Source organism: Empidonax traillii, unplaced genomic scaffold (assembly GCF_003031625.1).
Source record: "Empidonax traillii isolate 1590-97213 ecotype Southwest subspecies unplaced genomic scaffold, ASM303162v1 scaffold1588:size87698, whole genome shotgun sequence".
In the NCBI taxonomy this organism is placed as follows: Eukaryota; Metazoa; Chordata; class Aves; order Passeriformes; family Tyrannidae; genus Empidonax; species Empidonax traillii.
In genome coordinates, this window is record NW_020956781.1 from 39,477 (window position 1) to 54,220 (window position 14,744).

The 14,744-nt window shown below is 37.7% G+C and overlaps 1 protein-coding gene across 1 annotated transcript in view; it reads right to left on the reverse strand.

Moving 5' to 3' along the window:
* OFCC1 (orofacial cleft 1 candidate 1) overlaps nucleotides 1–14,744 on the reverse strand; it is a 64,560-nt gene that overhangs the window by 34,992 nt on the left and 14,824 nt on the right. Inside the window, exons 4-6 of the mRNA XM_027907968.1 lie at nucleotides 10,203–10,289; nucleotides 6,885–6,968; nucleotides 1,606–1,778 (exon numbers count right to left, since the gene is read on the reverse strand). Of these exons, the coding sequence (XP_027763769.1) occupies nucleotides 1,606–1,778; nucleotides 6,885–6,968; nucleotides 10,203–10,289 (344 nt within the window). The remainder of the gene's footprint in view (nucleotides 1–1,605; nucleotides 1,779–6,884; nucleotides 6,969–10,202; nucleotides 10,290–14,744) is intronic.

The following is a 14,744-nucleotide window of genomic DNA, read 5'->3' on the forward strand; positions in this document are numbered from 1 at the left end:
GGATACAGATGTGAAAACTGATATAATGTTAGTGTGACTCAATTCCTTAGCAGGGCATGAACAACTGAAGTTAGAGATGTGTGGGAAGAATGGAGAGAAAAAACAGGTGTTCAAGACCTCTTCTTGCAGTATAAAGTGTTGAGTCCCTCTCTGAATGCTCATGGTAAACCAGCTCAATCAATCACATTAAATGAGGATTTTCTTTGTTTTGGAATAATATAAGGAAGAAAAGCAGTATTATATTGTATTACCTCTGAATTCATATATGCAGTTGTCAGTTAAAAAGCAGGATGTTGTTTTGTGATGACAAGATATATTGCTTCTGCCTAGGAAACAAACTTCACTGAACACCTCCAAAGAGAGTCCAGGTAAGATGATCAGCCTCACAGGGACCATGTCTAGAGGGAGCGTGAACAAAGTATTGACACATCTATTGTGTTCCTTCAGGTGTCACAGAGCCTCATGAAGATCTGGGGCCATCTGAGTAGCCCAAGCATAGTTAAAGTGTGAACCCTCCACATATTATAACCTTCTGGAAAGATGCAGCATTCTCAGTTCCCTTATTCCTGGGTTCATACTCCATTAATTCCTCGAAGCACGTGAGGCTCTTAGTACCATCTGAGTCCTTTTCCTTCACGTTTCCCTCCCATTTCATATTCTCTGAACAATATTACCCATACCACCTTCCATGCATGATGCATATAGCTATAAAAATAGTCTGAAGGAATGAAAAATAGCTTCAGGATTTAGAGGAAAGCAGTAAGGAAGAGAATTCTATCCCTCACCAACATGCAAAGACAATGATCAGGTTTAGTCCTGCAGTGAAAAAAAAAACCAAAAACTTCTCTGAAAATAAAAAAAAAAAAAAAAGCTTAGATCACCATCAGTCACTGGATAACCTATTTTAAGCCCATCAGAGCCAGTGTGCTGTTCTCATGTTGCTAATTAAAAATGATAGATTCATCAATTAATCTCTCTTCCTGTCCTCTAGTCTTAGTATGAGATTTTTCAAAGGGAAAAATGGTAGTTAGGTGCCCACAAGTATCATTTCAGCCCTGAAAACTTGTGCCTTTCTCAACATGTTCCCAACCCTGCCTGTTTACACTATGAAATGACAAAAAGAAAACCTAGAAAGCTTTGCCACTCTGAAAAACATAACAGATTTATAATTATGGAATAGTCTTATCCACTATACAGTGAACATTGCTACATAAATCCGCCCTGTGTTCCAGTCTGAACTTGCTCACTGATAGATGAATAACCTCTGTTTAATTTGGCAGAGAGAGATGTCCTAAGCTTAGTCTCTTGATTGAAACTCAATTGCAATATTACTACAGAGCAGTCAGAAATCTCCACTATTTAGGAAAGAAGCAACTAAGGCAATCTATTTTTATTCACATTGAAACGAAGACAAAGATAAAGGTCCAGTTGCTAGCTTAGCAAAGTGCCAGTCACATAAAGCATGACAATGAAAGTGGTTATCTTTTCCTCTTTCAATATGTGTATCACCAGGCAGAGAAATAGAATTGGGGTGTACAAGGTTAACAAGCCAGCATCATGTTATGAAGCAAGCGATAAAATTGTCTTACAGTTCTTAACTCTGACCTGTTCCAGTGAAAATCTGCCAAGCAGAATTATGTCATCTTGAACATCTCTCTCAAACTGTTCGATATATGAAGGAATCTCTTCATCTTCAAGCTCCCTGTGAAGGTCACATGCCTTACTGGAGCTGACAGGCATCAAAGAGTCTGGAAAATCTTCACTGACGACATGGGCTGCTTGAAACAAAAGTGGCAGATTATCTCTTAGCAAATGGGAGTTTATTCGCTGGTTAGTACTTTCTCAGGTAATATGTTTGGCCCACCAACACTTTAAGACAACAATTCATGCCATAAAATGAATAGTAATAAATAACATCAGCAAGACAGCTAGTGACTGCCAAGTGCCAGTGCCAGAATAAATGTCCTCAAGTGCAACATTTGCATACAGGTACAAAATTTAGCATGTGCAGCTTGTTCCTTAAATACTTTTTTAAAAGGCATGCTCTACATTTCTACATTTCTTTGATCCCTTGTAAATCTTAAAGGGAATGAGATCTGGAACAATCTTGTCTGTCATTGCAGAGGAAGAGGAATAATAACTGCAGTTGAGGTTTTGGGGAGTTTTAGGCGAAGTCACATCAAGTATTCCATCTTCCTCTCAACTTACCCTAAATGATCGGATTCCTTCCCTAGGTGTGTGCATGCAACTCCTGCCTAATTAATTGAGTTCAGTTCTGCTCTCACCCATATCATTCCCCTGATTTCACTGCGATGACAAATACAGAACCAAAGGGAACACGTCACACATAAATAAAAATAAAACCCATTTATAAAGTCAACCTTAAAGAGGAACTTTGTCCTTCTTTAATTAGTCATATTACATTAAAAAAAAAAAAAAAAGATCTTCTCACTGATATCTGCTACAGTACCAATACTAGTTTGGGCCATAAATAATAAAAACTATTTTTGCTCGTTTCTCCACATTAGAATCACTAAAAAAATGACAGATATCAGATTGTCCACATCTGACTATCTTTCTTGCTTCATATTTCTGTGTGTAAGATTTTATAGTTCTCTATGCCTATCTCTTCAAGAAACTGCCATATCTAGTTATTTACTTCTCTTTGTCCATCCTATGACATGAAAGCAGTTAAAAGAGGATTTTTTTCCTCACTCCCCTTTGAAGTCTTTCATTCTCTAATGAAGACCAGAAAAGGAAAGATAAAACTAAGGCTATTAACATTTTCAGTTTTGCTAACTACTCGTTGTTTAATGACTTTAATTGTTGAACCTCCCGAGTACTTAAATCACCTCGGTGCCACCAACACACAGGAAGTAGGGTGGGTTTTTTATTTAATTACAACAGGATACAATTCAAAATCATGTTGGGGGAAGTGTACAGTAGATATAAACAACCCAAACCATTACCTTAGGGTACACATCTCTTCATGTAGAATTTTACAAGTCTAATGAAAAGTGATTTGACCTACACTATTAACTGCAAAAACAAAACAATATTTACATTTAAATTTACTGTAACATTAAGGGTTTGGCTAGAGAGAGAAAACCCAGGAAGCACTGGAAAAAGAAACATTGCCAAAACCAGAAGATGAAGCATGTCTTGTTGCCCTCAATGCTGTGTTGTACACAACAGGCCATACTCTCAGCTGGTATAAATCAGCTGCTTTACTGCTTTTACAGGAGCACTTCAAGCTGAAATCCTGGGGAGTCAGTAGAATCCTATCTCAGGATTCTCTGGGTGTAGAGAGATAACCCTTATATATCAAAACAGAATAAACTCACTTGATTCAGAAAGACAACCATGAAGCAATTCATCAAAATATACTTTTTTTCTTTTTTTGTGTTTCTTATTTTGTGAGGAGTCATATTAAATGAACTCCCTTTTGGTAGGAGACACTGGGCTCAATGGCGCAAGTTTTGTGGAAAAAGAGCAAAAGAAGAGAAAGAACATTTTAAAAGGCCTTTTCAAGGGAAGCAACAGCTAAAAATACAGAGATAAATTACAATTTCGGTTTGAAAAATATTTGATACATATGCTCATTTAAGCATAGTTGGAAAACCTGTTCATTTGCCTGAGTTAGAAAGAATGAGAGAACAGTGTTAGTTCAGCCAGTCTACTCCTTTCACAGTGGCTTTGCAAAGAAACCTCTTAAACCTGGTCATTGATTAGGTTGGTCCTTGATTGAACTGATCCACAGTTTGGAGGCTTGAGTGATGCCCCAGAGTAATACTTGACTAAAACAAAGCAATCAACCCCTCATTGTGCAAAAGCAGTCCCATCTACTACTTTGTATACACAGAATGAAATGGCTGGAAATTTATGAGAAAATTCATTAACAGATTGATAAACTAATTAAAAACTTGCTGCTTCAAGTTGTTAGCATGGGCATCAAAATTTTCATTTCTTTGACTGTACTTAACACTGCAAGTCATACTTTCCTTGTAGTTTAAATCACTTCCCCTCCTCAGCACAGGCTGTGTCTGCAGATGCTGTGCTGTAATTAAAATAATCTCCCCGGTATTAGCTTGGCTGCTTGTAACTTCATTTACTCCTGCCTTTGTCCATCAGATAACAGCACTTTATTTATTGAGATGATAATTTAAAGGGTAGGTTCAGCAGCAGACTACACCTCAGCAGAGGTTTGAAGGCATAAAACTGCTATGTGCTCCACATGGAAAAAGAATTTTGGCTACCTGGTTCTAAAAAATTGCGTATAAATTGTATCTAAAGAAGTCCATTGCCAAAGGTTCATGCATCGGTTTCAGACAGCTGAAATGATGCTAAACCTGGCACTTGAATTTTTTGGTTCTTGCCAAAGAACAATATAATAGCAATTATTTTTTCATGGTATTCACCTAACATCATTTAAGACGTGCATGGATCACAATCTTACATTGTTTGAGAGATTTTATCACTAGGTAAAAAATATACAATGTACATTTTTAAAATTAAACAACCTATGTTGCCTTTTGAATTGCCTTATAGTGTGAACTAACATATGCCACAAGAATGAACAACAGGTTATTCAGCAACAAAATGCTTTAAATATACAATTATATAAATTTTGAGCCATGTTCTTTCCTTTCCTTTGGGGATCATCTATTAATTAGGACTGTATGACTATGTGATTTTTCAGCTCAGTGGTCAAATGAAGAAACGAAGCAGTTCTATAAGAGTGGGACCAAATGAATCCTAGTTTTATATGGATTTTCTGATGTCTAATAAGGGTCAAACTCCCACATTAGCTTTTCCCTCAGTGGAGACATTAATAATGCTTGTCTTCTCTGCTCAATTGCCTGCTTCCATAAAACTGGTAGGGAAGTCATACCTGTGAGCCTTGCTCTCTGTTAAAAAAAAAAAGGTTTGGAAATGAACAACAAGTTCAAAAATTGGGAGGGAAAACCAGACAGAAATAAATACACCCTGATATATGCACACAGAGGTGAGGAAACTGCAGAAGCCTCATGTCCTCAGGAAGACCTTTTTATTTTCTAGATTTTATTCACCGAAATAGAGAAAAGTAAAAAATTCAGTTAGAACAGTGTGCAACTTCACACACAGGACTAGCTCCGACACCCATTACGGCATTCATAAGACATAAAAGCACTGAGGCACCGCTTGGGACACACAACAGCAGTGGTCCGCAGTGTCTCCTCACATTGCCCCAACTCCCTAACGCCTACACAGGGGGTTCTGATGTGCATATGGAGTGTGAGACAGGCATGCTAATGCACTTGCTTGCCCCTTCACGTTAGCCACCCAAAAAGCAATGGTCAAGTCTAAGTCAGTTGACCAAGACCCTTGCAGAGCCAACAGTAAAAGAAAAGCAGCTTCCAAGGTGCAATTTTTCTAACCAGTGAAGAGCTGCCTGTGTGAGCTGAGATGACCCATTGCCCAGAGGTATTTCTGTCTTCCCTCTCTCACCACTTTTGGGGAGCCCCAGTAACTAAACCTTCAGAAAGCTAATGTAAAGGGTACTACACCCTGGGGCAGCCTATAAAATGACATAAGGAAATTGTCCTTAATCATACAACATTATTTTGATGATAAACCTACTGATGAATATGAAATGCTATAAATACTTGTAGAACAGTCACAGATAGACACCCCAATTTTTTCACAGAGAAATAATGTTGGCTTCACAGACAAATATGGTTTTATTTTCATCTATGTTGTTGCATGATAAAAGCAGCAATCAACCTGAAGCAATGGTATAATCTTTTTCAGCAATGTGGTGCTCTCCATTAACAACAATAGAGAGCTTGCTGATAATTTTCTAAAGCTGTTTACTTAAACTGTCTACATGAACTTAGTTGTGATAGTTGCACGTTTTTTCCTTGCATTTAATATGAGGCAAGATGTGTTTCAAAGATGTTACTGATCTGATCAGTGTCAGTTTAAGAGACTTTTCAACCCTAGGTGAATGAAAACATTTGCCTCTTCTAGAGAAAAGATGTCTATAAACTAAATAGTCATAAAACATGTTGCAGCTTCTGGAGCTCCAGTGGTGTGGGCAACCACCTACTTGGTCTCTTTGGCAAAGTAGGCCCTGTATATTGCTGAAAAGCAACAGGAAACCTCACACAGATGCAAAGAACAGAAAATGCTCTTGTACAAAAGACCTCTACTGAAAAATGAGAGCAGGGATATGAGTCACAAAAATACAAGGGCAGGTCAGAGCTGGGGCTTGTACATCTCCTAGGATGAACCAGAGGAGAGCAGTAGACATGGACCTCGTGTAAAGGCTATGATGGTAACAGTCTCATGAATCAACTGGGTTTTTAATAATGCCTGTGAAAATAAGTGAAGCCAAAGTAAGGTTGTTGGCTTGAGGTGAAGAAAATCTCTTCTCCTGTACTTTATTGCTTTTGCTGTATATGGAACATCAATATGTATTTTCTAACAAAGTCACAGAAAACATTTTCTTATTCATCTGCTACTATAAATCTTTATATAGATAAACTTAAACTCTGATGTTACCTGTCCATCTGACAAATGGCCCACCCATTTGTCAGCTTAAAAGAGGATTTTGATTTTTAGATTTGAGCAAATAAGCAATGGTATTTCAGTCTTCTTTCCTAAGTGTGGAATTCAACATGCAGTGAAGTAATCTAGAGAAAGCGTGCCACTTAAGTTACACTTTAAACCACATAAACGTGACTCAAAACAAAAACATTTGGAGAAAGAGACCTTACAGGCTTACATTAAAATCAGCATCCCTTTGACTTCTGAGTTCAAGGGGATGGATTACCCACTCTCCTCCCCACACGCAGACTCAAAAGAGTTTTGTTTTCCTTTATCCAGTTGATTTTGTTATTTACCTTGGAAGTCCAGCATCTTGTTTTCTTCATCTAGAAGCTTCATCAGTTTAGAGTACAGGATTTGTTCATCAGATTTTACAGGATCTTGAAAAGACAACAGTGAAACAGCTATTGTTTCTTCAGGTAGTATTTCAGGAAACACTATTTTAAACTAAAAGTAAGATATAAAAATAGGAAGCCATTTGACACTTAAACATAGTTTACACGGTACTTCTTTCAGAGATCAGAATAAAATTAGTCACCTCTTCTGTGAAAGACAATTTAAAATAAAAAATATATAATCATATATTTTGAAATGGTGAGCATAATTATATGTTGACCTGGACTGAAACTGGTTTATTAACTCTGCTAATAGACTAGCTGAGATTATTTATATTCAAATTGTCAGATGAATTCTGCTTGACTCTCAATGAAAATCAAAATATCCAATTTCTATTCTAATGTTCTTTTGGATCTTCATCAGAAATTTTACCTTTTTTTCCATAATACTAACATATTATCTAGTGTGAGTAATTACAGCACACTATGAATTTTGATTTTGCGGCTGGTCAGTCATGAGAACTGTCAGTAATATCTGCAGATTTTAAAAAGCAGCAAAGGACACACACACTTACCTTTTTTCATGAGACCTAAAAAAAAAATATCACCTTAAGGGTCTATATTCAGGGGTGAAATGAGCAAGTGTGACTGTCTTCTCTCCATATCTCCCAGATTGTGACTTCTCTAAGCTGGCAATGAAGATAGGCAGATAGAAGGCCAAAGAAATGCATACAAGACAGGTGGATTGAAGTACAGCTACAAGCAACCTTTGGTGGATCTTTTTAAGTGCTCGATAGAATCTCAAAGAATAAATTTTCTTTACCATGAAATTTCAGAACCAAGTTTTTCTGTTACACTGAGCATTCAAAGAAGGTGGTGGCTTCTGCAAACCTCTTTTGAAAGTACAGAATCTGTTACATTTAACATTGAAGTGTCCCCCTAGTGAAGGGGTCAAGCAAATCCATATTGAGAAGTTGTTTGTTCTCAGAGCATTAACAACTCAGAAAAATTTCCAAAACAAATATAATTTATCAGAGGTAGAGAAAATAATTGTCAATATCTCTATTTTCACAGAATAACCCGTTAAAGAAGAATCGGTGGCTGAAGATTTGCTTTTCACCAGCTATTCTCTTTGGGCATTAGGCCTGACTTTCTTAAGTCCTAAGAAGAGTTTAACTTTAAAATGTGCCCTAATTTCTTCATCTTTTTCTGGTTTTGGTTCTTGCTTGTGACAAGCTGCTAGCTGGAAAGAGAAGATAAATCAGTATGGTTTCCAGTTAGGGGATGGCCATGCAGAGGACCATGCAGTTCTGACAATCCTTTTATCTCCATCCACTACACACAAATGTAGTTTCACTTATTTAACACTTTTGCAAGAAAAAGGAAGCCAGTGAGCCTGGTTTGTGAATATCACCAAATCAGACTGGTTAAGATGGGAATGCACCTCTGGAGTCCATCTAGCCCAGTTGCCCCTGCTCAAACAGAGCCACCTAGAGCCAAAGTGTCCAGAACCCTGTCCAGGCAGCTTTTGAATATCTCCAAAGTAGAAGACTTGCTCTTGGCAGAGGTGTTGGTAAATCTACCATTAAAACTGCTCTGCAGCCGATACTGTTGCTAACAGACTTTTAATAAGCGTTACCCCAACATATGAGTGACATTTTTGCCAGGAAGAAAAAGGAGGAACACCAAAGGACAGCTGTTTACACATGGACCTCAGGTTTAGCATGATACGCAATTGCCTAAAACTAACCCCCACACTCCAAAACCAAGAACTCAGTGGACTTTCTAAAAGCCTTCTTCTGTTCCCAAATTTAAAATAAATAAATAGATAAAACACCTACCACAAAATACAAAATCAACATTTAAGGTTAAGTGTATCACTCAGCCTCTTCAACACGGTCAAGAGAACTGGTTTTCTCCCAATGAGAACTATACTTTACATATATCCCTTATGTTTCCACTAGACACATATGTACAGATACAGAAATTTAATCTGCTTTTCTTTTTCTGGTTATGAAGCAGATCTTGACTCACAAAGCCTACTCGTAATATAAACCAATGCAGGACCAACAGGAAAAAAAAATCTTTCATTAAAAAACTCTAAATCAGAAGTTGACTTCCAAGGTATTACACTGCTATGTAATACCAAGGTATTATCACTACACAATGAATGGGGAAATTATTGGGATTAGATGTAATTCAATCTTGATAACCCGATTTTTTTTTTTCCCCAGAACACAGAAATTCAAATCACTGACATGTATTATAGGCTGGGATTTTTTCAGTCACATCATAAGTTTTTGTCTCAAAAGTTTAAAACCTCCATATGCCCTCAAAGTTCCTCATGAATTTCAGAACTGAACTACTTTGAGACCCTTTGGAGTAGATAACTTTTTATAATCTGACTACATCTGCACATCTAGAGAGTCTCTGCAGTACAAATAAGCACACGTTTCAAAAAAAAAAAACTAAAGGGCTAGAAGTGTAACACAGGAGAGCTGGGTCTTGCGTGCTATCAGGTTGTTAGGGCTTAACAACAGGAGCTGGGCCAAAGCACTCAGTGCACAGCTAAGCACTTCATTACCATGATGATGTTCTTACTTAAGTCCATGCAAATTCAGGCAGGCCCGTTCCCACTCTTTTTTTATCTAAAAGCCATGACAGCAGAGGAGAATTTCCTCTACTAGACAATACCTCCTGGTTAATCTCTCTCATACCTATGCATAACTTGTGTTCTTCCAGCTCTGCAGAGCTGCACCCTCGCACCCATCCCTATCGTCCCCAGACAGCAAAGCTAAACATCTTGGATAAAGCAGGGGGGAAAAAAAAAAAATTACAAAAAAGCCTCCTCATGCACTTTTATACAGTCTGGGGTTTCCTTCTGTTAGGCAAACACACATTCAACTCAGTCATAAAATTGCTCTCCAAGGAGGACTTTGGGAGCAGGGTTGCGAAAAAGCTACAGCTTAGCACTCAGTTCTGGACTAACTTCATTAATTAAAGAGAACATAGTGTAGACAATGCTCTTGGAGCAGGCTTCTTTTTGCTACAGTAGCAGAGTGAATACAGCACAGCCTCATTTTTACCCGCCCATTAATTCACTGTCCTTGATCAAAGACTATGTATACTGCCTATCCTGTTCAGAGCAGTTAAGGCTTAGAATTTAAATTGTAAACCTCAATATTTAAATAGAACTGCATATGTGATCTCTGTCACCTCATTTTCATGAATGGAAAAGAATATTCTGACACCAAAATTACATACTTAATTCTACCTCACCTTCTTCACTGACCTCCATCCCACACTGCCTTGGGTTTATTTCCTCATCCATCAACGGGTCAAAGTAATTTTTGCTGTATTCATTTCCTGTGGAAAGCACATGAAGTAAGGGTCAGCGATTATTAGAAGCACATGAACTAAAATGTTAATTTTGAAATCGACACCAGCAAGCAAAGGGGCATTTTTTGCTACTTTACAAGCTTAATTTTTTTAACAAGTCCTCTAAGCCTACTGGTACTGCAATTATCTTCTTGTGAAAGGTCAGAGAAGGTAATTCTGGAAACAAGTGCACTTTATGTTACTTTTGCTCAGGAACTAATGAGAAAAAATTCTCAAATTTAGATGACGGAAAGATAAGAAAAATTTTAAGAAATCCAGCACCCCTAACATAAGCCAAATTATTCTTGAAACACACTGTACAAGTGAATTATCCATACTGCAGAGGAATTTGTGTTTCACAGCTGACCCCTTCAGTTTCAACAGTTTTAAATTTCACCACTGAGGTTTCAACGTCTGGTGCATCTTTAATACTGTATCCAACCAGAAAAGTGTTTAATTACAGAGGAGATACTAGGATACTGCCTCATTAATCTGAACTGCAATTATGTTCAGTTGGACTAGATGACTAATCTAAGATTTTGATGGGATAACCTAATCATTTTAGCACTTTCTATTTTAACAGCTAATTTTATCTGTTCTTTAGAAAATAAACAAGTTTAGCAAAAAGTCATTTGTTAGACTTACCAAGAAATAATGCAGCATCTAGTTGCTTAGAGGAACTCAGGATAAAAGCCAGAAGACTTTTCCTTATATAAAGAGGGAGGATGGACCTTTTCCTCAAAATATGTCCTTCCTTCAGCAAAAATGCTACACTATTAAAACCATCCACATGTTCACTGGGTTTGCAAACACAGTAAATTATAATTAAAAAGAATAAAAGACTTAAAGTAATTATGTCCATAACAAATTTTTAAATTGCTTGAATTGACACTGATCTATATCCTGGAAAAAACATAAAAGCTAAATGTATGAGGGGGTTAATTCATCCTAGATACACTATAGTTGTCAACAGTGTATTTGTTTTAGGATCAAAAATAATCCAAGCAGTAGCTCCTTTTCAGAGACTAAATGAAACTTTGATATGAAACTAGGTTTAATTTATATTTCTACACTGGCACATTTTGACTGTCAGTCTCTGTTCCTTCAATGTAGTAAGTACAAGAACTGAAAATTTGCTTTACCTTGAGGTCTCAATAAAGAAAAAATAAATGAGTTTCATTTTTGTTACTTTATCTGTCAACAACTACTAGGCTGGTATGAATCTTGGCAGTATGTAATCAAAGTCTTATGTACTGCAATAACAGAGCCATTCTACCTTATTCACTGTAATTGTTTTTCTCTAGCACAAAGCACCGTGATGTTATATGAACACCCCTTCATATGTTGGTAAAATAATTCACCTATGTGCTAAAAAAGATAATGGTGATGCATTTCTTTATTCAATCACTTCATAGTTGTAAGTGTAAATTGCTGGAAAGTATGTTGCACCCATAGAAACAATACTCAGCTCTTGCATAGGCTTTTTGCACAATCTTACAATCACAACGGCTTTTACTGAATTTTAATATCCCATGTGAGTCTGGTGTGAAACTTTGAGGACTAGACTTTCGGACAAATCCTCTAGACATATTAATTGACATTTAGGAGGAATTTTCATGTTATATTTGAGGCTGCAAGACATGGAAACCATTATTCGAGAAAGAGATACATTGGCAAATGCCATTAAATAGCTTGCTCTTTGGTCTTCTTTAAAGAAAGAACAACCTTTCTTCTTTAAAGAAAGAACAACCTGAACCTGAGTATGAGATATTTTGTCCAGGTCTTTGGCTCTGTAAGAACCATATGCAGTTGGATACAGACAGTTTTATGCAGAATTAAAAAGAACCACCAGGCTTGATTTCTTCAGCGCAACATACACAGTTTAAAACCTACACAAGCAGAATGAATAGAAAATACCAGAATCACCTCTTTATAGTGATTTTATAGATAGCAAGCTATTTTAAACTCCTGGACTCCACAGAAGACATTTAGTGAGTCTTTCAGAATTGCTGGAACCACTGCAAACCTTAGGTCACATCTCTGGGTGTGTGTGGGGAGGTGCTGTTAGTGGTAGTTTTGGTGTTTTTCCCCCTCAGCTCAACTTACACCTTGAAAACTGGTGTGACCAGGAGGTCTGGGCTCTGGGCAGGTCCTAAAATTTGTCAGGGACAGTGGAAGTTACTTTAGTTTTAAAATACAAAATTATCAATTTTAGTCAACATAACATACTGCCCAAGGCATTTTGCTAATAACGTTTTGTGAGCACGTGAACGGATTACTAATCATTTCACATTTTCTTTTGGAAATATCTGAAAGTGTATAACATGTAAATTAACAGTCCACTGAGGAATTTATATTGCTCTACTTTGTGGTGTAGACACAGTAAATGTTAATACAGAGCTTGCTTGTAGGTATTTTGAACAGCAGTGTATAGCTTGGTGCTTTCAGAGAGCAAGCTACTCTAAATACCTGCTCCTAAAAAGGCCTACCCAACTTTAGAAACTTAGGTCTTTTTTTTGACCCAGAGGCTTCCTCAAACCCATTAATTCAATTTGAAGTGCCATTCACCCCTCAAAATTGCGTTATTTCATGGGGAAAATGCAATGGATCATTCAGGAAATCAGAATTGAAGTGCAAAACCACAGATTATCTATAAATTAAAATAAAAATGTAAAGAAGGGTGTTAGCACAACAGTGACCAGGTGGGAATTTATACAGTTTAATTAAAGCAAGAGGAGTTGCTAATAAAATTAGCATAATCCTTGGATATAGCCCATGGGACTGCATACATATTACTAGGACTGGATGAAACTTAAAAGATGCCTGTTAAACTAAGATGTCTGTAGTCAATTATGCAGTCTATGTCCTGAGAATACCACACAGGAAAGGCATGACTAAGCTGCATTTCTACATCATCTTCTACTCCACAAAGCGATCACATTGTCTGTATCAATTACACATCAAAGATATAGCATGGAATTTGTATAACAGGCAACTATTCTTTTCATATTGTATTATTGATCTAGGTTTTTAGTTTAATGAAAGAATAGACAAAACTCTGTTTGATCTGTTAAGTGTCTCCTGACCAATGTAAAAATTAAGGAATTATTAATAGCCAGGTGACTGATTACCGAAAGCTTGAATAAGCAATAATTACTGGTGCTTGTTTTCAGAGTGGTGCTGGATCTTCAAGATAAAAGAAAAAAATTTGGCATGAGCCATGTGTTTTCAGAAGACAGTATGCAGGGTAAGGTCTGTGCAAACTTACCTTGCTATGTAACAAGTCCCATTTCAGACAGCAGCATGGGCAACACATGCCTATCAGTAACTTGGTAGAACATTACTGAGCATTACTAAGGCGTGGTGGGTTGACCTTGGCTGGACTCCAGGTGCCCACCCAGCCACTTTATCACTCCCCTTCCAAGCCAGACAGGGGAGAGAGTAAGATGGAAAACAAATGGTGGGCTGGGATAAGGCAGTTTATTAAAACATTAAAGCAGAAACAAAGCAAAAGCTTGCATGAGCTAAAGCAAATAAAAAAATAACTTGCTTTATTCTCTACTTCCCATCAGCAGCGATGATTGGCCACTTCCAAGAAGCAAGGCTTCAGGACACATAATGGTTCCTCATCTGGCAGCCACTGGAAACAATGAATGGCCCCCTTGCCTCAACTTTTATATCTGAGCTAATGTCATATGGAATGGAATATCCCTTTGGTCAGTTTGGATCAGCTGGCATACTTGTGTCCCCTCGCAGGACCTTGCCCTCAACTAAGGAAGGAATGTTACAGTGCTGGTGCCGTGCTCAGCAGTAGCCAAAGCAACGGTGTGTTATCAACACCCTTCTAGCTACCAATGCAAAGCACAGCACTGTGAGGGCTACTGTGGGGAAATGAACTCCAGCTCAGCCAGACCCAAAACACAAGGCAACCCATAAAAGTCTTTTGCATAAGATAGAATAAGACAGAGGTATTTTGGAAAGATGAAATTCCAGTCCGAGAGAGCATTCTGATCCAGAGTGCTCTCAAAACATAGAGGTGCAGCCAGAGATGGAAAAGAGTAGTCCTTCTTTCCCACACCTCTCTTAAAGCATTGATTTCAACGGCAATTCCTATTAGGGAACTCACTCATTCAACAGAACTGATTTCCCTAGGGATACTTCTCATTTTACCTAATAGATATGGCCCTGTGGTCAGGCCAAACTTAAGGTTCTGTGCTACCATATTCCTGGGTTTCTTTATGAGAGCCAAAGCAGCATCCTGGGGTCAGACTTGGATCCTGTCTAAAAGAGGTGCCCACCTCAATTTGGCCAGAAAGAACTACGACTTGGGATTTAAAGAAAGGGAATACAAGGGTCCCAGCTCCTGCATTTCCAACTACTTCACTTATCCTTCCTCAAGTCATGGTGGGTCATGTGACTAGCACTCCCACTCACCTGTTTTCG